The sequence below is a fragment of the Gigantopelta aegis genome, chromosome 15 (assembly GCF_016097555.1).
Source record: "Gigantopelta aegis isolate Gae_Host chromosome 15, Gae_host_genome, whole genome shotgun sequence".
In the NCBI taxonomy this organism is placed as follows: Eukaryota; Metazoa; Mollusca; class Gastropoda; order Neomphalida; family Peltospiridae; genus Gigantopelta; species Gigantopelta aegis.
This window is the reverse complement of record NC_054713.1, coordinates 22458700-22483578: the sequence shown is the minus strand read 5'-3', so window position 1 is coordinate 22483578 and position 24879 is coordinate 22458700. Positions and strand designations below refer to the sequence as shown.

Here is a 24879-nt window from a genome sequence, read left to right as displayed (position 1 = left end):
CATTTCTACAGGGATTATTCCAAAAATCAATTAATTAACTATAAAATTAATATAAAAACATATTAATTTATTAAATTGCAAACCCATACCATCTGAAATAACTTTTTTGGAAGTTGAGTGTAAATTTAATATATATATATATATATATATATACAACTACATAGGTTATATCTTTTCTGATACAGGTTTTGAGGCAATTGATGATGAACATCGAAGGTAATCTGAACGACAAAACCGTAATACGAGATCGAGGCCGTATCTTTCTACACAATGCTGAGTCAAATGGGTATTTGGCAAAAGAGTGGATGATTACATCAATCTTTATCTAGTGCCTTATTTATAGGAAGACGGCCATTCCCGATGAAATCCTTTACTGGAGAGTTCATCCCTCTTGCATCGCCATAAAGAGGACTGCCACTCTCAGACTAATTTACTCAAATGCGCAGTTCCACCGTTTAATTTAGTTTTAGTCTATCTGTACTGCATTATCGATCACTTCTGAGACAATGCAAGTGAAGCTGCATAAATTGACTGTTCTAGCATTTTTCTTTACACCTGTATTAAAAATCATATTTAATCTGTATCATTTAATGGTAATTGTAAAGAACCATTTTTAGTTATAATGTATTTCTTTTTCAATTTTTTTTTATTTGAGTTGGTATGGGTTTAAAACTTTATAATATGTTTTTAAAAAAGAATTTTAACTTTATTAATTATGAAGTTACATGCCAATTCATCGTTTTCCTTTTGACGCAAACGGACTATATTAGTATATATGGTTATTATTGAACAACGAAAATTCTAGTTTTGATTTTCGTTGTGCAGTTAAATTGGAGGGTTAGTTGAATTAGAGAAGGGTCAGTAAACATTTTCTTCAACTGGCCTTGCTGGCGACCATGGTTTTCGTGTTAATTTTCAACCCTGAAATACCTTGCTTAGTATGGTCATAAAGGTTGTCTTCGGGAAGTTTGGCAGCCATATTGAATTTAGGCAAATTAGGCAAATTAGGCATATTTCCCCAAGGTATATTCGGGTGCATTGTGAGATGTATTGTGAATGTTTTGTGAAAAAAAAAATGTTGTTGCAATTTGTGGTGGGTCTGGCACTAAATTGATTAGACTGACGTTTTGCTCGTTTCTGGTAGATATAATATATGGCATTTCGATTATAATGGACAAAATAACATATGTCATGGTCTTTGATGTATCGGTATTGGGATACTGACAGGATCGTTGATCTAAATTTCATCAAATGAAACGAATGAGACAAAACAGTTATATAATTTATATTACATGTGTATTAACAATCCCTTTAGACATATATACCTGGGAATTAAATGGCAATTGAATTGTATTGTAGCCAAAAGGCGTCTAGAAGTAGTTGTCCGCACTGACGAGGTTTAAGCCAGATATCGAGATCTGTATCTACTGGGTATTTACCGAGATGGCAGGAAGAAACTACTAATGAGAAGCACATGCGATTCCCGTACCAAAATTAATTACTATACATATTCATTAAGTTTTACCGTTTCTGTCTTTTTCCCTAGAATAGATTAAATATTTAAGTAATTATAGTCAATTACTTGCGAAGTTACAGTCGCATGGTGAAAATTAGATGACGAGTAATTAATTTCAAGGTGTATATTATTTACAATTTACAATATATGTATTATTTATTTTAATATTTATTCATTATGCATTCATTGGTTCCTTCCTTTATTCGTGTATTCGTTCATATATTTACTTTTTATTAATTAACTATTGTTGAAGATTTTTGTTATAATTGCAGTTATTGTTGTTGATATTACTTTTATTATTAATATGATGATTATTATTATTTTAGTGGTACGCATGTGCAAAGTTGAAAATATCAGCGATGTTCAAGGACTATATCTTGAGGGATTCGTACCTGCCGGCACATCAATTACTTGCAACTGTTCACTGCATGCAACAAAATCCATTACGATTGGCATAAGTATGGTGCAGTTTCCAGAAACAATCTGTAAATCAACATTACATGTATATGCACAGAATGAGCTGCAGTATAATTGCAGACCTATGGGTAATACTAATTCAAACATGTCTGCAAATACACGTGAATTACGTATTAACCAATCTGAGTTGTCCCTTAAGCTGGAAGTAAAGAAAGCAGTCATCAAAACCACTTATTGTCTAAATTTCTACAATAAAGGAGACACATCAGGTACATACATTTAAGTTCGAATGCGTGTGTAGTGTGTGTGTGCTCTCTCTTTCTCTCTCTCTCTCTCTCTCTCTCTCTCTCTCTCTCTCTCTCTCTCTCTCTCTCTCTCTCGTCACTAGCGTATGTCTGTTTTAGTACAAGCAAATTTATACAGTTCCCTGACAAGTGGTAAAATCCAAGATGGCAGCCACAATGGTCAAAACACATGTTTTCAGAAGATATATATTTTGGCGGGGTCAAAGAATTAATGTTTACACAATAGAACAGTGTTAGATAACAATGATTTGGATACAATAATAATTGAGCAGCAGATACAGTTAATGTGAAAGTTTTGATCTGTTGTTGACTTCCTCTTCATCCTTCTCCCTATACGTTTCATTACTCACTGATGTGTTTCTCTATGCATATAAATCAGATGTTTTAACTAATCAGGTAAATCAAAACTAAATAATCTGACTAAAAAGTTAAATTTCAATACAGTTTCGCTATTATGACTATTTAATATTATTCAATAAAACATTATTCAATAAAACATTATAATAGCTAGCAGGATAAAATACTAACTCCTAATAATTTACCCACAATGGGTAGAGAAATATACGACATTAACTACTAAAAATACAATGTCATGCCATTCTGGAACATATGATTTATTGGAATTAAAACTTTCATGGACCCCTGAAGCTTTCTTAAAGTATTATTTTTGATATTTAGATGCTATTTCTCGGTATAGTACATCACTGATTACACAGAGAATAACTAGTTAATGACGTTGGATGTCTGCTTTATCCTCTGAAGGTAAGAATGGGAAATTTCTCATTCGGCCTGAACAGAATAAAGCGGACATCCGACATCATTAACTAGTTGTTATCTTTACTCTGCAGACCATAAAATTAAGGAAAAAGGTATTATTTCTGTTATTTCAGCCTAGAGGTGACATGCGCGATTTTGTAATGTAGGCTATGCGTGTGACGTCACATGCGTGACGTCAAAAGTCTTATCACTCCCAAATATGGTACACACCACGTAATTTCAGTAGCCGCACCTGGTCACCTCGCCGTACCTTCCACCCGTCCTGTTACGTAGAGTATCAGTTTCACCTCCACTCAATGTACAGGCCCGTAGCCAGCATGTTTAGCGTTGGGGGACCGAAATTTCATGTAGACGGAACTCATCAAACGCGAGCGACGAAGGCGCAGAGCAGTAGACGGGGGAGGAGGGGGGGGGGGATCCCCAGATTCACAAAACCACGACAAGAGACAGTTTGTTTTCAGTCGTACCAAAGTATTTATAATAAATGAGACATGGCAAAACTTGTAACAAATGTAAGCCTACTGGAACACATTGACTACTAATCAGCGGATATTGGATGGCAAACGCACAGTTGTACGCACAGATGAAATCCGCTGTTGATTCATGGCTACTCGTTCCAAATAATAGCAAGGTATCTTTATGTGCACTTCCTACATCCTACAAACAGGATAGCACACATCCATGTCTTCATCCATATTATTTCTTCGCATCCTAAAATAATCCTTAACTTCGTGAGCTTTGAAAATGTCGTTTGATTCTGCCTCCATTATCCAAGTACATAGTATATAGAGTGATAAGGTGAAAAATGCTTAGCTGTAATCAGAATTTGCAAGTGAACAATGACAAAAAGAAAGGCAACATTAGGCATTTAAATAAACCAGGACACTCGGAACATTAACTCGGAATTAATAAGCCATCAAGTGTGCTTTCCGCTCAGTTGTGTTAAACTACATATTCCAGCTTCCTCAGTTGTGGCATTAAAAGTACTTCGACTTCAAATTAATTTGAGCAATATTTCTGAAAAATGCTTACAGTTCTACTCCTGAAATATTAGTCAGTGCACATCCCCATGCTCATCCAGACGTGTCTGTTTAAAGAAGTTGTAGAAAGGTTTTTGGCCCAACCATACATCATGGTCATGATCAGTTCTCCTTATTTGACAAAGCACATGGCATGAAGTCATTGCTGCATACCTTTGCGGCTCTATCACACCTTCTTCTGGAATCAGTTTTGGGTAGTGTACTAGAGAAGCTAATGGAAAATGAATTATAAACGTTATATATGTTACAGTTTCCATATCACACATTTAATTGTTTTCTTCAATGCATTACTGGTGCATAGATTAAATTGACTATCCTGAGTTTGCAACAATTGTAACATAATGTTTCATAATTTAAAAAATACTTTTTACCAACTGAAGTTACATCTTGAATACTAGTATATATATATATATATATAGATAGATAGATAGATAGATAGATAGATAGATAGATAGATAGATAGATAGATAGATAGATATATATATATATATATATATCGGACGCGTTTCTGGTCGTTTCTAGTAGCTCAAATTTGATTTTACTTCGTAATTATGTACGAAATTATTGGAGGCAAAATATAGTGTGGGCTTCCTACAAACATTAGGATAACAAGAAACACATTGTATATACAACCACTGTCATTTTACGCAAGAAAATATATCTAATATGTCATTTTATTTGTTAAAAATTCTCTGTTAGTCGAAAATATGTTACAATGGCAGCAATCTCGGAACAGGGTGTATACTACCAAATCAAATCCCATAGACGACAATAGTAACATATGTGGCTAAAACTCCTACCTGCAACGTATCAACCGACATAAACGCCACGGATATAAATACTACCACCCCTTACACTTAAAGTGAATCAGAAAAAAATGGGGGTCAAGCTGCTCGTTTCTGAGATAACGGGTAGCGTCTATGACTACCCTAGTTTCGCACAAAATTCGAGTACTTTTTTTTACAGGTACCCCATACATGTTTCAAGCACAAGGCTACTTGACACATTGGTACTAGATGAAATAAAATTGCAATTTTTTTTTACCCAGATGAAACTATTATTTTTTACAACCAACACACTCACATTTATAACCAATCACAGGACTTGTGGTGTTCACTTCTCTATCAAAAGTTCGGTGCACCTCGCACTTTGACCCAGCCGGAAGTTATTTGGTTTAGTACTACCAACAGTCGCTTTGAGACAAAACCTTCCAGAGGTAGAGGAAACAGAATAAGAAAGCTAGGCAAATTCACCAACTGATTGAGAACCTGAATAGGATAGAGCTATCATGACTTGTTTGACTATTGGTGTGTATAGGTTTCGTTCAATTTCCTTGTATCCAAATCAGGTAGAATGCAAATACAAATAAGTCATAAACTGTATATGCAAATGTTTCCAAGATCAGTTGTATTAAAATGACACAGAAAGTTAATTATGGCAACTGTTTTGGATTATGATGTGAAATAATTTAATTTATTATATCACACCGTTCTATTGTGACAGCTTAAATTCGTTGACCTATATATATATATACCATCATATATTTGGACATCAAAAGCATCTTAATGCGATAAACAGAATCTGAAAGACACGCATTTGGATGGCCATCTTGGATTGCACCACCTGGCGGAGTTTGCCAACACTTTTGATAGGGTCACCCCCGCTAAATTTATTTAGAAGGCTTTGAAGATTTGAAAAATACCTTCAAACCTTTGTCACTGTACATTGCCCACCGATCTGTATGTGTGTATGCATGTATCCATATATCGATTCGCCATCTTTAAGAAAACGAACCATTTTAGTACTACTACTGACAGACACGTAACGTATACATACATACATACATATATATATATATATATATATATATATATATATATATATATATATATATATATATATATATATATATATATATATATATGTCATTTATATTGGCGAGATATGATGACCAGATAAATTTCTATAGTTTCAGCCACTGACCCAAAATAGAGCTTTTTGGGAAGGAACTATGCTACAGTAGTTATAATCAACAACGGAATGTTGTATTGTTTTAAAATATTTATTATTTTAACAGTTTTAAAAATAAGAAATAAATTGTTATTCTACAGCTATTTAGTTTTGGTGTATAGATATTGTAGGCGACAGGGTATTCAACACGTGTAGACTTATTAACCTGAAAAACTGTAAAGTTTTGGTATAAAATCATTACTTTTATTAATGTTTCTAACTATATAGGATTGCAAGAGTCTCGCGTATTCCACATTCTAACCATCGAAGGATAAAGCCAGTAAAGACAGTAGCCAGCCATTCCCTATATATTGTATGCATGTGGCAATGATGGCGTGGACACCTGACCTTCTGCACGTGCGTTTTTATTATGCACAAACTGACCATACACGTGCGCCATCCCGGAGGACTGAGCATCTTTGTAATAAAGTCCAGTTTCTTTTCTGTTTTAGTATAATATGTACAGGAATAAAATTCAGAGCGGTACATCATCCTACAAAATCATTTCCATCTCACCCAAGTTAAAATATTTTTTTACTAATAAAAGAAATCGAATACATGTATACCGTTATACTGAATACCGATATATACATACATATAGGTTTGTGTATTTTACGTTTATTCAATTCACAACACTGACACAAACTAACTATAAATACATGACAAATAGTTTTGTTTCCATTACATCTTCTTCTCTTTGTTTTTCGCGTCTAGGTTCCTTGACTCTACGGTGTTATTCGCCGTATGGTAGCTTTATCGACAAAACCACTTTACCGAGATCCACAACACCAGTTTCACCACATTCAGAGCCGACTAAATCAGAGACAACCAATATGCAATCAAGCGAAGCAGCTTTTCCAGGTACTAAATAGCCTAATAGTCTACAATACAACAAAGTGAAAGAACACAGACGTCATTTTGGATATCCTTACATAAAAACTAAACAAATAAACTATATGTATGTATGTGTGTGTGTGTGTGTGTGTGTGTGTGTGTGTGTGTGTGTGTGTGTGTGTGTGTGTGTGTGTGATAAAACTAACAAAAAGTTGGTTATCATTTGATTGATCAGTGATCTGTGACCCATGTATTGTATACAAAAGGACACCGGGCAAAATAAGTTAATCAAATTAAGGGTTTTAAACAAAGAATGGTACTTTCACCACTTGGTAAGTAATTTCTTAATACTGTTTTCTCCTAATATATATATATATATATATATATATATATATATATATATATATATATATATATATATATATATATATTATATTTTTAAAAAAGAAAAAAGAAGTGGGACCTGAAATATTACTGTTGTACGTTTTGACCACAGACGTCCTAGTAAAGAACGTTCAGGTCTGTTTATCAACACACCGAAACACATTCCATAGTTTTGCACATGCATCATGCAGTTTGCCCCGTACACGTGCGTGGGGTGCCATTCTCGATTTTCACAATTTCCAGGAAGGTCGATTAATCACCGTGGAACATTGTTTCTGTCAATCTTTTTTCATTCTGTTGATCATACAGTTTTGTTATTGTTTTGTTTTTAGTAATTATTATTGTTTGAATTTGCGATTTACTGACTAAAACGACCCGTCAACTTTCAAATGTATCTATCTATCTATCTATCTATCTATATCTATATATATATATATATATATATATAGATATATATATATATATATATATATATATATATAATATATATATATATATATAGAATACTGGTGGTTATCGTTAAAGGCTTGGAAGTTGCTCAATACTTTAAAAGAGAGTAGAGCATGTAATAAATATATATATATCATCAGTGTCAGCTATCTGAAGATCGTCGAAGGGCGTGAAACTCTGAGTAATAGCGTAGGACCAAAGTGCAATATATATATATAATATATATATATATATATATATATATATATATATATATATATATATATATATATATATATATATATATATAAAACAACTCCACTTGTATAGATTTATTATTTATATATGTTTTAGCTTCGTTTTTAAAATGTATAATATTTAACTGCATATTTTGCACCTGAGATTTATATACATATATAATGTTTGGTTAAAACCTATAATAGATCAAAAATAGTATCTGTTTTAGTATTTTCGTAACAACCAAACAGGTTCTGGCGAGAGTCTTACATTAGTATGCATCCATGAACGTCTAAATAATGTCACATTATCAAAATAGATGTTCTATTGATTCTCTACTTTCATTGCAAAAAGTTCAGTTCTCACTATCAATAGTGTTTAACTTGTAAGCAAAGGTAATACCTTACATTGTAACTAGGGTTTTAAAAAACCACAAAACAACAACAAAACACGCAACAATAAAGAAAAACAAACAAACAACAACAACAACAAAGTTTGGCATGTGACATGTGAAAGATATAAGCGGCTAGGGAGTGGAGACAAATAAACATACACTGATGAGTTTTACGAAAGTGACAATGAAAAGAGACCTTTCACAGATCTCCCTGTATGATGCATTATCTCGGGTGAACGAAAGGGAGATAATACCACCACTCTAGAGCAGTCTGTTTTCAAACTACATGTATAAACTAAGTACTTGTGTGCTATTATAATAATAATGCAAAATGCACCATTTTAACACCATGTTGAAAAAAGTCTCGTATACATCGATTCAGACTGATCATTTCGGTTAATCTTGTAATTATTTTTCCTGTTTTATAAGATGTTAAGTTATCGTCAAATAATCCCAGTATATCCAACTATATCTTGTACCACATTCCAGAAATATTGCATACGACGCTGTTGTTATAATAACAAGAAAGGAAATTGTTTATTTAACGACGCACTCAACACTTTTTATTTACGGTTATATGGCGTCAGACATATGGTTAAGGGCCACACAGATATTGAGGGAGGAAACCCGCTGTCGCCACTTCATGGGCTACTCTTTTCGATTAGCAGCAAAAGATATTTTATATGCACCATCCCATAGACAGAATAGCACATAACACGGCCTTTGGTGTACCAGTCGTGGTGCACTGGCTGGAGTGAGAAATAACCCAATGGGCCCACTGACGGGGAGCGATCCGAAATCGACCGCGCATCAAGCGCGCGCTTTACCACTGGGCTGCGTCCCGCCCCTTTATAATTACAAAGGTACTGAGTGGTTAGATACTGAACTAGTGACACATATTATGTTAAATCGTTTACGTTTGTTTTAGGGATGTAGAGAAGTGTATTCGAAACAACGAAAAAGAACAAGATATAAAACTGGGAGTGGAAAGCGCCCTAGAATCATCCGACTCACCAAATTTCTCCACTCTGTTATCATTGTCCCCAACTACCGTCTACTATATGCAAATTGTAACATTCTAGTCTTGTGTGAAACATGGTTAGGCCACAGATTTAGTGAATGTCCCTTGTAAAACGTATCTTGTGATTGTGTCTGGATATTTTAAGAACCACTCTCGAGTTGTTCTAACATTCACTCTCCAATGATTTTATCGATAAATGACTATTAATTGTGATATTGAACTATTAATACATATTTGAATATTTAGTTCCAGCTGTAGCAGGCGGTGCCGGTGCTGTTGTGTTGATTGCGGTGGTAGTCATCGTCGTTGTTGTTGTTGCTAAACGGTAAGCAAAATATAGACAGACAGAGAGACAGACAGAAGGGCAGACACATTATTATGTCATTATACTTGTTATTAAACGTGTCTTTCGTATGATTATTATTAACTCGGTTATGTTAAACCATATGGATAATATATATATATACTCTTCAAAAGAAGAAACGCAAAACCACATTGTCGTAACATTTGGAGAATTGATTTAATTATTGAATGGTGAGTCCGATAATTACCAAATGTTGCAGGATTGTTCACAATTCACTCTAGTCCATTGTGAGTAAGTGATAGGACACACCACCAAGGTCAAGGTCATCTGGAGTCAATACCGGGTGTGGCCTCCGCGTGTGTTGACAACTGCCTGGCACCGCCTGCCCATTGAAGCAACCAGAGTACGGATGACGTCCCGGGGGATGGTGGCCCACTCGGCCTGCAAGGCTGCTGCCAGCTCGGGCAGGGTCTGGGGCTGTGGTTGTCGCTGTCGGAGGCGTCGGTCCAACTCGTCCCATAGATGCTCAATTGGGTTCAAATCCGGTGATATCGATGGCCAAGGAAGGACATTAATGTTGTTGTTCTGTAGGAAAGCCGTTGTGAGACGTGCTGTGTGAGGCCTGGCGTTGTCATGTTGGAACACTGCGTTGGCGTTGGCCATAACTGGAACGATGTGTGGCCGGAGGATCTGGTCAATGTAGCCCTGTGCATTCAGGTTGCCCTGCACGTGGACCAGGTCAGTTCTGCCAGTGTGTGAGATGGCTGCCCACACCATGACACTACCCCCGCCGAATCTGTCCACTTCCTGCACGCAGTTTGCCGTATAACGTTCACCACGACGCCTATACACGCGACATCTTCCATCATGACGTCGGAGCAGAATCGGGACTCGTCACTGAACCACACCTGTCTCCATCGCAGTTGAGGCCATTGTCGATGAATCTGGCACCACTGCAGTCAGAGTCGACGGTGTTGTGGTGTTAAGATGACACCTCGAACTGGACGTCTGGCACGAATTCCTACCTCACGTAGGCGGTTCCGTACGGTCTGGTCGGATATCCTGCGCAAACATGGTATTGCTGCGGCTGTGGAGGTGGCAGTAGTCAATCGTTCCCGAAGGTGGCGTACCCGGATGTAGCGGTCCTGCCCGGGGGTAGTGACCCCGTGGTCAACCGGATCTAGGGAGGTCACGTGTTGATCCATGTTGCTGGTAACGGTCCCACAGTCTGGAGATGGTGCTTGGGGACACATGGAATGCCCTGGCAACGGCCGTTCTGGATTCGCCTGCGTCTAGTCGGCCGATGGCATTGTTTCTCTGCGGTTCACTGAGACGTGGCATGTCCTGGATTGTCAACTGTCGGCCAGATACAGAGGCCAGGCAAGCGAACACCCTGCACTTTTATACTGTCGGTGTTCATGTTGCACGTGCAGACAACGCACGTGCAGTGGTGACATGGTTTGCACGTGGCTGCGTTTTTTGCGAATATTCACATTTTGGAACTTTATTGTATAGTAGCTGCGTTTTATCGAATGTAACCGTGGGAATGTGTTTGGGACATGCAATGACCTTATATTCACAAAGCATGAACCGGTAGGAAACATAAAATCGGAGTTATAACCCATTTGTACCCTTTTGTGTTTCTTTTTTTGAAGAGTATATATCAGAGATGGGGCGATTACTTGACAAAAATAAAGTTATGAAATACGCTATTACTAATGGTTCCAAGTTTATCCACACCCTCACACACATACTTCATTTAGTTTCTCTCTTCCACACCTTTTGCACGCACCATTCGTCTCTTTTGTTTTCTGGTGACCACAGTATTCGTAATTGTCTCATGATAAGCTGCGATCGACCCCTTAAATTTCGCTGTTGTAAGCTGACAGTGTCTGTTGCCATGGTATCCGCGTCCTTCTTGTCACAATTAACGATCCATTTCACTCCCTTGTGTTCACCTTTTTCAGTCACTGGGACACTTGTTTTCATGTACGGCTTGTCCGAATTCAATTCTGATGTTACTGCTTTACTAACACTTTTCTCCTCAGCATGGTTTTCCTGGGTGGCCAATCCTACTGTGACTGCTTCTTTCATCCCGTCACTATCACTGTCACTATCATCAAAACACTCGCTATCATCTTCATACTCTCTACACACACTCTCATCCTCATTATTCCAACATCTTTCTCAAAGAAAAATCATATTGCAGTTTCTCGCGTAATGTCCTTTTCCTTTGCAAAAATGACACTCAGTATCGAGGCAGTCTTTAATCACATGACTGTCCGACATGCAGTTATAACACACTTTGAGTTGATTGTTATGCAGCACTCTGAAATACTCCACCCCCTCCACAGTATTACACTTCATTGAATACGGCAAACTCTTTACATTGGGTGGAAATTTCATACGCACATACCTTGTTCCGTCTGCAATGTGTGTACCCTTATAAAATCTTCTGTAAATTGACGTAATCAATTCAATATTCAAAGATTTTAATTGTTTTTCAATTTCGTCATCAGAAATATATGCAGGCAAATGCAAAAACGATACCACAACACTATCCGAATGTAGCAGTCTCGCTCTCATCTTGCAACCGTTTAATTCTAACGAGTCATTTTCCGAGATTATCCTAGCCTGAACAACGTCATCAAGTGTCACCTCATACCGACCAGGCACCTTTGGACACAGGCGTGAATCGCATCCCCTATTTGCTCTGTCAAAAAGTCAATCAATTCACCAGCCGCCATTTTCTTATTATCGCCAACATTATTTACAACTGAGCATTCCTTCTTTTCTTTTCTTCTCTCTCCATATCTACTCCTCCACTCATATTTTCACTCTTACCGCAAAATCTCTACTCAAAAAGACTAACAATATAGAAAACGACAAATCAAAACTTTCAATACGGAGCCGAGGTCACTTCCGAACTGATTCACGATGAGAACAGACGTGTCGCCTTGTACTCTCGAGTTGTCCAAATCCCCCCCCCCCCCCCCCCATCCCCCCACCCCCACATGGGGGGACTCTTATGCAGTTATGGAAAACTGGAGTATCGCGTCTCGTACACTGGGTCACGGGCTTCCGTGACTTTGGTGTACGGTGATGCGATCGTACCGACGAAGAAGAGGAGATGGAGGAAGAGGAAAAGCGCGCCAGGAACGGCACGGGTGGGGGGACCAAAGCTGGCGGCGGTCACTTCTGCGACGCCGCCCCCAGCCCAGCCTGAGTTGACGAGACCAGCCCTGCGGGAACCGTCGACCACCGAGAGGGAACGACTCAACACCGCGGTGTGTGAGACATCCCACGACGACCCTCCATCGCCGACCGTCACGTGGCCCAGGCAGAACTGGCCGGTATCGCTGGTACAGCCAATCGCCACGCCACAGGCCCGATCAGCCGCCGTTGGCAAGAGGAAGGCAACATCACCGACCAACCAGCCAGCCAAGACCGAGAGACCAGCGCCGGTAGTCCCCCCCCCCCCCCCCCCCCCCCCCGAAGAGTCCGAGTGGACCGTCGCAGTGAGCGGACTGAAGAAACACATTCATCAGTACATGCAGGGAGACACGACAGACCCGACCAAGCTCCGTGGCAGTTACCTCAACGCGGACTGGAGACCCCTGGAGGACGGCAGCGTGTACGAACTTCACAGCAAGATGTTCGGTACTCACCACACCGTAGTCGTGACGCACCGGAGGGAGCAGACCTATAGACAGGCCATACTTTCGAACAAGTTGGACAACCGGAATCTACATAAGATGATCCGAGCGGTCTGCAGCCCCGACTACGGTACGGTAGTCAATACCATGTGACGACGCCAACATCTGCTGCCGAACTTCCGGACACTCCAGCCTCGCCGACGTAACAACCTAACGGCCTTAACGAGGCCACTCACGTGGACGTATAGATCGGACTTAAAAACTTTTAGACCTTCGTTCAAAAGTTCATGTCGAAATTACTTTTTTTTTTTTTTTTTTCTTCTTTTTTTTAATATTATTAAATATTCCGATCCTCTTTTCTTTCTCTTATTTATTTTTGGACTATCCTTCCAAAATGCTCCAAATTATATAAATATTCGACCGAGCAGTCACTTCTTTTTATTTTTGGCTTGTAACTTTTTTCTTTCTAATTTTAATCCTACTAATTTCTTTTACTAATTGCTATTTTCAAAATTCTGTCCATTTTCACCCCCATCCCCCACCTCCTCCCCATCCCAAATCAGGCGTGTTATCTATCTAATTCATATTGACCGCCCAATCTAATCTAGCGACCAAATTTAATGAGTAGAATTTTCTTTATTAATTATATTAATTAGAGATGCGCATCAAAATTTTAAAGGTCCACTATTTAATTTTTGGATGTAAATTTCAAAATTGTCCCCTTAATTTTGTTCTGTCCCGGAGCAAGTCACTGGCTATCCAGAGACAGGCCCCGGGACGGACATGCTCGAAACTCTAGTGGTATATGAGCATGTTAAAATTATTCGCACTCGCACGGAGCCGAGGTGAAACACGTCCACCATCGACAAAACTATAACCGGAAGTCTCCGCTATCTGGGCTGTCTGTCCAGGACAGTGGGTTAGTTGTTAATTGGTTAGTAGTTAGTGAAAGAGAAGAGGGTGTAGTCGCCTTACACCTACCCATTGAGCCCTTAAGAACTCGATTCGGTTGGAGCCGGTACTGGGCTGCGAACCCTGTACCTACCAGCATGTAGTCCAATGGCTTAACCACTGCGCCACCGAGGCCGGTAAAATAGTTCAAACATAGTATAGTATAATATAGTATAAGATGAAGTTCTGTCAGATAAATGAATTGAACATGTAATGCAAAGTAAATTGGGTACACAGAACTGACTTTAAATGGTAACAAAATTAATGAAATGAGCATTAGGCTACGATCAATCTAATTAAAATTAGCTCTACTGGCCTACCAGTAGATCTAACAGCATTGCGTGGACTCCCATGTCCATATGACATTTCATCTATAAATAACAATTTAAATATCGACTAATTACACTTCGCCTTTTTATAGCGTTATTCGGGAGCATACAAATTCTAAAAATATCGGGCGAGACTATTTATGCACTAGGCAAACTTGTTGGTTTTTTCCAACATTAAAAAACGGGGCAGGGGGGGGGGGGGGGAGGAGTGCAGTAATAAACTATGGATTGTATACTAGTATAAACAGATTTTATGGCTATACCATCACGGTTTGTTTTTTTCATCTTGGAGCGAATTTTATATAAAATTTTATATTGAAATTAGTTTCCGGCATACGTCGTAATTCACCCGAATCATTTCGTATACCCTCAGCATAATCCCGAATGTTTTCAAATTCTTTTCAAATCACTGGCATGATTTTGCAAGTAAGGTTTTGATTGGTCAAATGAAAGATGAACTGGACATGAGCTCCAACGGGGTGCTGTTAGATCCACAGGTAACTAACCACTGGAGCTAATTTTAATTTAATTTACGATTTGTTACACGTTGATTCATAATGATACTTGTCATTGTGTCCCCTCTAAATTGTTGTTTAAATCGTTAACTTTAAGAACATGCCACACCTTTCAACGGAAGATGTTGTATAGTTCCCATATTTAAAGGAAAATGCTAAAATATTTACTACCTCTTAATAAATGTTGATGAGTATAGTATAGGCACAAATTCTTAACCATATTTGACTAATGCTGCCTCCATATGTTAAATACAGTGCATTTTTTTTTTTTTTATAATAGGTTCAGGCAGTCCAAAGTATGTATAAATACAAACAATAATGTATTTCCAGCATTGTTTAAAGTTACAGTGTCTGGTTACCATATAATAATACCATGTACAAATATGAAATACAAGTTCAACTGCACTTTTTAAAAATGCGTGTGTTTTCGCTATGAACGGAGAACGTCAAAAGTATACGCTCGATTCGTCGCCTGTGCGGCCATTGCTCGGCAAACCACAAACGACAGCCTGTTGTCAATTTTAGTTAACAGGTGCGTTTGCGGATTTGAAATTGTAGGGTTCGTCTCAAAAAATGAAATGAGAATTCTTGCGCTGTACAAAGGTTGAGGATTCGTACTATTCTTTCGTTAAAACCGGTTTTGATCTTGACAACGTACTATCGACAATGCTATTTAAGAATTAATATTTTATAAAGTGTTAGTAGAACTTTCAAAGTTTAGTTTGTATAACACATTGATCATGTATATATTTTTAATAAAATATACTAAATTAGAAAATGACCGTTTTCACTTTTTAATTTTACGTGTGGTAAACTCGACAAATTCAAATAAATATTATTTCGTTTGGAAAGGGTAAAGTTAGTTTGTTTTGTTTAACGACATCAGTGTTAGAGCATATTTATTTAATAATCATCTGCTTTTGGATGTCAAACATTTGGTAATGTTGACATATAATCTAAGAGAGGAAACGTGCTCATGTGCGGGGGGGGGGGGGGGGGAGGGTATTGGGGGTCGAAACCCTTCCCTGACCAAGATAAAAAAATTTGAAATATATTTCCTGGGGGAACATGGCCCCATATAATGTTCGCTCAACGCAGTCTATAACCCCCTGCACACGCGCCTTGGAAACCTGCTACATTTTAAAAATATGTTTTTATTAAAAAAAAAGTAGCAAGGGATCATTTATATGTACCATCCCACAGACAGGATATCACATACCATGGCCTTTTATATACCAGTCATTGCGCACTGGCTGGAACAATCCCGCCGATGGGGATCGATCCTAGACCGACCGCGCATTAAAAAAAAACACCACATTTTTAGGTCTAAGTAATGAATAGAAATAACATATAGTCTTCATAAATGTTACGTATATCGAACATACCGCCCTCTTCCTCTACCCCTAGAGCGTTACGTAATTATTAACACCCACTTACATGTAACGTGTATGCCAACCGCTGGTCATTGTCAAACTTTCAAGGCAAATCCCCAACTGACCCCTGGAAAGGTATTGTACCATACCTCTATGGATATAAATATATTTTGGAGGTATGAGACGACCCCTCAATCAAGACAGTTAAATTTGTTCAAAATCACGTGAGAAGCTCGGCGCCTGCGCAAATCGCCAAAATTCCCAATTCTACTGAAGAAAAACAAAGCTGGTCATTGCGTTTGTAGTTAACCTAGATAATGTAGATAAGCGAGCATTGCGAAACTATAGCAATGTGGTGGGCCTTTTATGTACAAAACAGAACTGGATCATTTATTCTAAATGCTTAAATAATAAAAATATTCCAGACACTGCAGCTTTAAATGTTGCTGACGAGTATATCATTATCCATACGACATAGTGTATTGTTATTTAGTTTAGAATGAATATCATCGATTTTGGCCTTATTTAATGTTTTCATATATATTTTTGGGAACGAAAATGTGCAAGTGTACCCCTATTCAAATTACGATATTTTCTTTTTATTCAACCAACATTCTTTTTGCTGACAAGCAGATATTAAATTTAAAAAATATAGATGTTATTACCAGTGTTTTTCGGGATACTCGATATATTGGGAATACAAATTGTATTATGCGAGCCTCTGGCGATACCGAAACACACGATGGTAATAATCTCCTTATTATATCAGTTCAAGCTTAATACAACATGTTTTTGTAAACTGTACACGCAACTTTAATTCCAGTCAGCCGTTACCCAATATTCAAATGGCGTAAGAATATGTGAGGTCTTTTTAATGGAAATGACGTCAAACTCAAATGACGTCATTTTGGATATCCTTACATAAAAATGAACTAAAGTAGTCATCAACATTATAACCAGGTGATTTTCCAGTGTTATATATTAGTTATGGAAATCCCTGGAATAAAAACCATAAAAATGTGTCAGTATTATCATGACCTGTTACCGTATTCAAACAACCGGTACAAAAATGACAATAAATGACCTGTTATAGATAGAAATATGAGATGTATTTACAATCTTACTGCAAAACATATGTAATTTGAAACAGACTATAACACACAGGTTGATATTGATTACACCTGACAGATGAAATCACAAGTGCTAAGTGTAAGAATACATAGCAGCCCAGCATATTTAATCAAATAACTAAAATACTATATAAATTTGCTAACAACAAAATTACTTCTGTTGTATTTATATAATCAATGTGCTAATATATATATATATATATATATATATATATATATATTATTTATTTATTTATTTATTTAAATGTTAATCTGACAAAGCAGTTTATTGAATTTCATTGTATTGGAAAGGACAGGTGTATTATTTCTGGTGTCAATATGGTACGAGGACCTGCAGTCTCAGTTACAGTTAGTAAACTTGTGAAAGCTGTTTATTCCTTTTTCCATCTGGAGAATAAGAGAGGGAAATTGCTTATAAGTTTAAATAGAGTTGTTGAGAGAACAGCTAGGACAGTTGGGATGTCAGCGGCACAGATTTGTTATATTGTAAAGAAAGGTAAGAAACTCAAGGGCTATCTCAAAATTAAAACTTTCCAAAGGTCGCAAACATATTGTTGATGAATTCGACAAACAGGTTATCCAACGTGCTGTGCTGTTTACAAGTTATATGAACATAGGCTACCACCCACTGTAAAACGAATACAGAAAGAAATCGGTGACAGTATACATATCTCAAATGCTACTTTGACAAGAATATTATATGATATGGGATTTATTTATACAAAAAGGGGCGAGAATCGACATTTGCTTAGAGAAGAACGGTTCATTATTCAACAGCGCTGTGATTACCTAAGACAAATTAGTACATACAGACAATTAGGGTTTGACGTGGTATACTTAGATGAAACACGGGAGAACAAACATCATTCCACAGACAGAATGTGGTTGCCAAAACATTTATCACATGCACCTAACGTTTCATCTCGTAAAGGTTGAACACTGATCATCTTGCATGCAGGCACTCGTAATGTTGGCCTCATCCCTGGATGTGAACTTGTTTTCGAAGCGAAAAATGACATGGGAGATTATCATCAGGAAATGAATGGAAGTGTATTTACTGACTGGATAGAACATCAGCTTCTCCCACAGCTAAACAGCTCCTCAGTTATTGTGATGAACAATGCATCCTTTCACAATGTCAAAGTGTCAGAAACTGTTGCTCCTACAATTTAAAAAAAGTGAATTACAGAAATGGCTTACAGATCATAAAGTACAGTATACCCAGATGGACCCTAAGTAAAACTGATGGAAACAAATTAAACTGAACACAATCAAAACTGTTTACGGAGTGGACCAAATGGCTGAGTTACATGGACATGTTGTTTTAAGGACCCCATTTCGTCAATTTGGGCAAATTGTAAACATTTTATTGCTAATAATAACACCACTTTCAAACTGTCCGATGTAAAGGTTTTAGTTCATGCATCATTTGGGCGAATCACCAAAGACTTTTGGCAGAAAGCTGAAGATCATGTAATAGCCATAGAAAACTAGTATCGTGAATGTGAATGTTAGCACAATTGCCCCAGTTATAATTAACCTTGACAGCCAAACTGATGACAGCAGTGCAGAGGACCAATACATTTTGAGACCACCCTTCTGCTTAGCTTAGTACTTGTGATTTTACCTGTCAGGTGTAATCAATATCAACCTGGGTGTTAAATTTTGTTTCAAATTACATATGTTTTGCAGTAAAATTGTAAATACTTCTATCTATAACAGGTCATTTATTGTCATTTTTTGTACCGGTTGTTTGAATACCGTAACATGTCATGATAATACTGACACATTTTTATGCTTTTTATTCCAAGGATTTTCATAACTAATATATAAGACTGGAAAATCACCTGGGTATAATTTTGATTAGTACTTTAGTGCTTAGCGTTTTATATTTTCTGAATGCTGGACAGCTTTCGGTGAAATGTTTTTGTTTGATGACTATAAATGCATACGTCAGTTATGGAGTCAACGTAGTACGTTTGTTGATGTGTCAATAAACGTAGTGCCGTGACCTCGATTAATTTGCATCTAATTTGCAAAGTTATCAAATTCTGAAAGTCTCATCACAGTACCATAATCGTTTGTTATGTTTGATTTTTGTTTGTTTGTTTGGGGGATTTTTTTGTTTTGTTTTTGTTTTTGTTTTTGTTTACAAGCCAACAACACTTGTAGACATGAGTTAAAATGTGTGACATCAAAATACATTTAAGCGATTGTGATCACGCCATATTACCGATGGAGGCGACTTTAGTACTGTGATATCGAATTAAAATGTTATTTTAGAACCGTTATAGGATAAATAGAATTTGCTAGTCGTGGGTTTTTTTTAATATATATATAAAATATCAACCTCTCCTGGTTAGTTGGCAGAGCCTTGAAAAATACCGATTAATATAGACACGGTTGATATTTTTCAATTTAGAAAACACTCGTGGCGAATCCTCTATATCTTTATCTCAGGTGGATATTACTGATATGCAATCCATGTGGCATTCCTCACTACTACCAAAAGAAGCAAGGCCTGGTGTTTACAAAACTTTTAGAGTCTAGACTCGAGACTCTAGTAGAGTCTGATACGCCATAAAATTGTATGCGTGTGACGTCATCAGAGATGAAGACCGTTTTATAAGCACGGTCCCAGGCCCACCCTTCACACTGGTGAGGATCTCATGGCATCTATATTTGCAACGTACTATCAAAACCTGACGATACCACGGCTACTACCAACATTGAGTTGGATGTTTCGATTCTCATCACCCTACACCAACCAGTTGATCCATCCTGAACAATTACAAGCATACATTGTGATTGGTCATCAGCACATATGTTCAAATGGTCTGCAGTAAATCGAAGCCGTGTGATTGTTAGCAGCTAATTCAGTTAGCAGATAACTTTCAGAATCCCTAAACATGTAAGTACATTCGTGAAGTTCCCGAGTGAAACGGCGATTACATGAACAGACGTCATGTAATCACCAATTTCAGAGGTTTACTGTAAAATATAATATACTCAATATGATGTGTTAATACGTTAACACCACTATAATTTGAATGTTGTGATATTATTATCAATACTATTTAACATTACGCCCATTTCATTTTATTAAAACGTTGTGGGGGGTTTAATAATTTATCCAGGTAGGTAAACGTTTTCGAAATTGCGGTGTTTCATATCTTAGTTATTACCCTGGAATTTTTGTTTTCTGAATAATGAACGTGTATTATGTAAATAATATAAAGAAATCTAAACAAAATACATTTACCAACACCATTTAATAATTTTGGCGTCAACAAGATGTTATTTTGAACCAAATGGTAATGGATGTTATATTTCATAATACATATAATAGTCATTAAAATTAATATAATTTAGTTTCAATATATTATACGAGTGTGTATAAACCACACTCATCTTCTGAACCAATAAACATTATTATATTAAGTGAAATAAATTCATATTTTTATGAAATGATATTCATATTAAACAAAATCATATGCACAAATGACCTATTACTTTAACTTCCGGTTTGGCTTAATCTCGATAATTTAAAATATAGTTTATATAAAACTATACATATGAATAGACCATTTCATACACATTTGTTGTGAAATATGATAATTATTGTTAACTGATAATGTGGAAAATAGATTAATAGAATATTACCACGCATCGATTCCTGTAAATATTAGTTTGAGTCACCACATGTATATACGTATTAAGAAACATAGATTGGTATCTCTCTCTCTCTCTCTCTCGCATGGTGATGATGATGATAATGATGATAATAATAGTGATGACATATCGTCACAAACAGGACATATTGTTCCATAGGAGGAGACCAGTAGATATCCTGATGTAAACTGAAAACACAATCTCTTCCTGAAGCCAACCGAAGTTAAATAAATGTAACGATATCTCTCTCTCTCTCTCTCTCTCTCTCTCTCTCTCTCTCTCTCTCTCTCTCTCTCTCTCTCTCTCTCTCTCTCTCTCTCAAATAAAAACAAGATCCGATGAAATACTAGTATCTTTAAAATATTTGGTTCTTGCAGGAGACGCAACAAGAAAAATGGGCAAAATTCTGATAACAATGGAGATTACTGCAACATGGACGCAGATCTTTACAAATATCAGAACGCCAAGTCATCTGGAAAGCATCCAAGAGTTTTAACAGACCAAAAGCAGACTGGTAATCAGACGATTCGCTCTCCATCAGACGACTATGCATCTATTGACGACGAAGCTGGAGGCATTACTTGGAAACCGCAGGTCGCCCTAAAACCAAATCGGCCTAACACAAATGACCATGATGACTTACAACCACAGCCTGCTCACCACGACGTGTCAAACATGTACGCGAAGGTTAACAAAAACAAGAAACCAGCCAAATCCACGAATGAAGCTGACATGCCTGTTATGCACGTAAATGAGCTCTATGCTGTGGTTGACAAAACTAAAAAGGGGAAACAACCGTTGAAGGCTAAACCTTCTGGTGATGTGTACGCCGTGGTAAAGAAACCGAAGAAGTCCGGAGAGAAGAGTCCAGAATCTAAAGTTCAAGGTCCCGAGTCTGAGATAACCGGTGATGTCTACACTGAAGTTCGGAAACCGAAGAAGTCTGGGAATAATCCGAACATCCCTAAAGGTTCACCTGAACTCGTTTACACTGAGGTGGAGTTTGACGAAAACACAGACGAACCACAGGGAGCCACAGGAGGGGATGAAAAGACAGACTCAGTTGCAACAGAGGAGGATCGTGTTCTGTATTCTAAAGTTTGTTGAATAGTTCTGTATAGATCGTTGGGTGGGGAGATAGGTGGAAGAACAATGGGTACAGTTAGCCTATGTCAGTACTCTAAAACACATATTTTCTAAGCACTGTGTCTGACTCACCGATTCCACTATTTCTTGTTCATAATAGGCCTTCCGTAATATTATTTTCCACAGATCTATCTCACCACGTTCTCCCCACCCTTGTTTGTCAGTGGTTTGCTGCTGGTATATAACTTCTGTTCAGTGATCATCCAACAATCGCATCTTCCGAATTCCAACATTCCATTGTCAATGTTATACTAGTCACAACAAGTTAGGGGCCAATATCAAATTAAACCTTACTTTAAAAAAAAAAAAAAAAAAAAATTCAGGGACGGTGATTGGTGATGAAAAGTAGGTTACAGATGTGTATATAGCATTGTAGATTTCATCTACATCAGCCTTTTACTCATACCTCTTTGTTGCCGGCAGAAAGCGTGTGGCAAATGCAGACAAATATAAACTGATAGCCATGCTACCGAGACATGATCTGATAACCATGCTACCAAAATATCAACTGATAACCATGCTACCAAGACATAAACTGATAACCATGCCACCAAAACTATTCTGAACTGTGGCCAAACCCTGTATAGGTAATGGTTGAATGATAACGTATCCGTTAGACAAGTTGCCAAATGCCTGCAAGTGAGCTATTCCATAATCCATTAACGTGCAAGAACGTTCCTATACCTCTGACACAGATCATCCCCACCCAACCCCTTGTGGCCCTTAACTTCTTGTGACTAGTATAATATTAAGGCTAGCTTTCCAAGTTCTGTATGTAGCCTTCCTAAGGATCGGCGAGATCCGTGTACAGGTTTCTGTTTGGAACTGAGGCAGCCCAATGGTAAAGCACTCGCTTGATGCGCGGTCGGTCTAGGATGGATCCCCGTAGAGGACCTATTTGCTTATTTATCGTTCCAACCAGTGCACCACGACTGGTGTATCATTGGTCGTATTATGTGCTATCCTGTCTTCGATATGGTGCATATAAAAGATCCCGTGCTACAAACGGGAAAATATAGCGGGTTTCCTCTCTAAAACTATATGTCAAAATTACAAAATGTTTGACATCCAATAGCCGATGATTAATAAACCAATGTGCTCTAGTGGTGTCGTTAAATAAAACAAACTTTAACTGTATGGAACTCGTATTCACATAAACTGGTTTATCTAAAACATATTTTGCTTAATAACAAACGTAATGGTCCGTTGTTTCGTTCATTGTTTGTCCTAAAATTGTTTTATGTTTTTAATTGACTTATCTTTAATGACATGATAATGATAATAATAATAATAATAATAATAATAATATTACTTACCCATTTGTACATTTTTATAATTGTACCTGACCTGGTTAATATTAAAATGGTAAAAAGTGCTGAGGTTTTTAGTTATATTTGACCATAAAAACATAGTGTCCTTCTTGGTGTTTGTGTGTGTATGTGTGTGTGCGTTTTTAGCTGTGTGTGTGTATGTGTATGTCTGTGTGTTTATCTGTCTGTCTGTCTGTCTGTCTCTCTCTCTCTCTCTCTCTCTCTCTCTCTCTCTCTCTCTCTCTCTCTCTCTCTCCTCTCTCTCTCTCTCTCTCTCTCTCTCTGTGTGTGTGTGTCTGCATGTGTGTGTTTGTGGTTGTGTGTGTGTGTGTGTGTTTCTGTGTGTGTGTGTTTGTGTTTGTGTGTGTCTGTATGTGTGTGTGCGTGAGTGTGTGTGTGTGTGTGTGTGTGTGTGTGTGTGTATGAATGTGTGTGTGTGTGGTTGTGTGTGTTTGTGTGTGTGTGTGCGTGCGTTTGTGTGTATATGTGTGTGTGGGGGGGGGGGGGTTCTGTGTCTGTGTGTGTGTTTGTGTGTGTGTTTGTGTGTGTGTATGTGTGTGTGTATGTGTGTGTGTGTGTGTGTGTTTGTGTTTGTGTGTGTGTACATGTGTGCGTGTGCGTGTGTGTGTGTGTGTGTGTGTGTGTTGGTAAACTAAACTAAATTCGTGTTTCTTTATTTCTTGTTATTGTTGATGTTTTGCGGTTTTGTTCATATTTTGTAGTTGTTACCAAGTCTTGTGGTAGTGTGTGTGCGCGCACGCGTCTTTCTTTGTGATATATGTGCGTGTATGCAGGAGCGGATTCAGGTGGGGGCCCAAGGCGTATGGCCTCCCCTATTTTTTGTGAAACAATGTATATTACAGAATATACAAAAATGCAGTCATCCCGTCCACCTGTCAAGGACCTTTAAATTCTATTTTTAAAAACCTACAACGGGTTATGGGCCCCCTCTATTAAAATATCCTGGATCCGCGCCGGGTATGTATGTTCGTGTGTTGGCTTGTTTTATTTGTTTTTACTTTTAAGTAATTTTTATTCAGATTAGTTTTATTTCATTACATGTGTTTCATTTATAAATGCATAATTATTACTGCTTATACATTAAAAATAAAGTTTACAAAAGTCAACA

General features: G+C 37.5%; 1 protein-coding gene across 1 annotated transcript; it reads left to right on the top strand.

Moving 5' to 3' along the window:
• Positions 1-203: 203 nt before the first annotated feature.
• On the top strand, positions 204-23781 carry LOC121389719. Its single transcript, XM_041521370.1, has 4 exons — positions 204-216; positions 6780-6926; positions 9611-9689; positions 21672-23781. Exons 1-4 carry the CDS (start codon positions 204-206, stop codon positions 22399-22401), a joined length of 969 nt encoding a protein of 322 aa, XP_041377304.1. The 3' UTR covers positions 22402-23781.
• Positions 23782-24879: the final 1098 nt, after the last annotated feature.

Bases quoted from the DNA above. Each gene is read 5' to 3' on its own strand.
- LOC121389719 (XM_041521370.1), top strand. The intron at 6,927-9,610 runs GTACTAAATAGC...TTGAATATTTAG, and splicing joins AAGCGAAGCAGCTTTTCCAG to TTCCAGCTGTAGCAGGCGGT. The intron at 9,690-21,671 runs GTAAGCAAAATA...TGGTTCTTGCAG, and splicing joins GTTGTTGTTGTTGCTAAACG to GAGACGCAACAAGAAAAATG.